The 2,350-nt window shown below is 51.5% G+C and overlaps 1 protein-coding gene across 1 annotated transcript; it reads right to left on the reverse strand.

Annotated features, from left to right (window-relative positions):
- Nucleotides 1-309: 309 nt before the first annotated feature.
- On the reverse strand, nucleotides 310-1,870 carry LOC306815102 (inositol 1,4,5-trisphosphate receptor-interacting protein-like 1; the record flags this gene model as incomplete). The annotated part of the gene is made up of 2 exons (XM_079331730.1): nucleotides 310-440; nucleotides 484-1,870. 2 exons carry the CDS (start codon nucleotides 1,868-1,870, stop codon nucleotides 310-312), a joined length of 1,518 nt encoding a protein of 505 aa, XP_079187856.1.
- Between the last annotated feature and the right edge of the window lie 480 nt (nucleotides 1,871-2,350).

The raw sequence follows: 2,350 nt of genomic DNA on the forward strand, positions 1-2,350 counted from the left end.
GCACTCTATTTTAGTATTTAAACATAACAAAATATTAAACTTTCCAGAATTATTTTTTATCAGGATATAAAAATGGATATTTGATATTTTCAATACTACTTATATTAGTATATTTTTTGTCTTCTTCTATATATACTACATATATGATAATTTATACTATACTGCTGAGGTGGCAGGAGAGGCTGTGGGCCTCCACCAGAGCCTTTGTTTGCATTATTTTCTTCTCAAAGCACCAAAATTGTACGATGAGGTGTCTCTGGTGTCAGCTGTGAGCAGTACAAGCACAGCTCTGTGCATTGGCACCTTCATTCACTGCTCACCACGAAGGATTCTTTTGAACTTCTTTTGCAGATCCCGGTACTCCTTTATGGCCTGGGAGTATGCAGCCGGATCCTCTGCCAGGCGATGGAACAGATTGTATGGCGGAGCTTGTTGAACATCTGGGGGTAAACGGATGACCTGAGGCAGCATCTGGTTCCCCACAATGAAGTGGTCGAGGAGTTTTTTCTCGCACAGACAAGTGCAGGCCATTGATGATATCCACCAGCCGCAGCAGGAAATCTCTCCTACGCCACTGGGACACGGGCACCACAGTGAGCAGGTGCATGACAATGGTCTTCATGGAGTAGGTGGAAAAGCTGAAGCCCAGCACAAGACGGGTGAAGAACTGCAGGCATTTGAGGTGCAAACTGTCATGGGGAGCCTGCTCGACGATGTGCTCGAAGAACTTCATCTCTGCCACAGCATAGGTCTCAGGCCAGGCTGTGCTTTGGGTGTAGGCCTCTCTAGGCTGGCTGCTCACAAAGATGTCGGAGTCTCCTCTCTGTACCCCAAACAGCATCTCAATCCTGAAGCTCTCTGTGCCATTGCTCACCTGGAATTGGCAGGAGCGACTGGAGGGCAGCAGCTTTAAATGCCAATTGTGTGACTGAGGCAAAGCTGGCCAGATGGCTCTCACCAGCTGGTAGAACCAGCGGGCAGTTTTCTGCACATCCAGGTAGGAGTCGGTGCACAGGGTGTCCAGGAGGCTGGCATCCTGATTGCTCCTCAGCTCCTCCTCGGGGTGGTGCAGGAAGCACAGCATGTTCTCAGCCTGCTGCTCCTTGCTGCAGGTGCACTCCAGCTGCACACGGACACGGAAGTTCCTCACGTGCCTCTGCTCTGCAGAGTCCAGCTCCAGGTGGAAGCTGTGGCCTCGGGGAGGAGTCATGGGTATGAACACCTGGAACACAACATCCTGCTCACGGGGACTCCAACCTTCGAAGGCACTGCCCACCCCGATGGCTCGTTGCAGGACTGGGTAGAAGCTGTTTGCCAAGACATGTCCAAAATAAACTGTATAATTGTCCATGAGGTTTTTTGTCCAATCGCAGCCTCTCTGTAAGTTCTGTACTGGCAACTGTATGCGTTCCAGTAGAATTCTTCCAATGTTATCATCAAAATCATTATCTTCTCCATGGACTGCAAGTGCATCATCATTGTCTTCTCCGTTTGCCACCTCATTGACAACTTCATTTTCCATATTATCTTCTCCATTTGCAGCAAGGTTGCCATCTTCCTGTACATTACCATTATCATTGTTATCTTCTTCCCGATTCGCATCATCTTCATTTTCAACATTGCCTTCTCCATTTGCATCTCCATTTCTGATTTCCCCTTCATTTGCATCATTGTTTTCTCCTTCATACTCTTCTCTCCTCAGGCTCCTTTTGCACCCCATTAACCACAGCACCAAGATAAGGACGCTGAGCACACCAAGAGCTAATGGCTGCAAGAGCTCCATGAGCTGCACCTTCGGCAGGCTGAGCTGCTCCACCTCCTGCTCCAGCCGAATCCTCTCCCATTCCAACTGCTTTGCTCGCACTTCCATGCGAAAACGTGTTTCTTCATCCCAACCATCACCCACGAGCTGTGGGTAATGAATGAGGCTTTTCAAGAGCACGAAAAACACTGGTATGTAATTCATGGTCTGCAGGAGGATGGAGAGAAGGCCTTGAGTGGGGCTGTGAGGGAGGCAGCTGGCAGTGGGGGCAGCAGGGACGGGATTGCTCAGGGCTCTGAGGGCAGGAAGGACAGGACCCCAGACAGCTGGCAGGCAGCAACGCCTGTCCCTCTGCCCCCAGCAGCAGCAGCAGCAGCAGCAGGGTGCCCTGCCCAAGGCTCTCCCTTCAGGGGCTGTCCCTGCATGCAGGGGGAGAACCCAGCCCCAGGTGCAGCGTTTCTGCCCCGGCCCTTGTCCCCAGCCCAGCCTCCCCAGCACGTGTGCACTCACCGCTTGCCCAAGCAACACTGGGCCAGCGTGACCTGCTGGGCCCTTTCATAGCTGCCCCCATTGTGACATGTCCCCTGT

Source organism: Erithacus rubecula, assembly GCF_903797595.1.
Source record: "Erithacus rubecula genome assembly, contig: scaffold_1003_arrow_ctg1, whole genome shotgun sequence".
NCBI lineage: Eukaryota > Metazoa > Chordata > Aves > Passeriformes > Muscicapidae > Erithacus > Erithacus rubecula.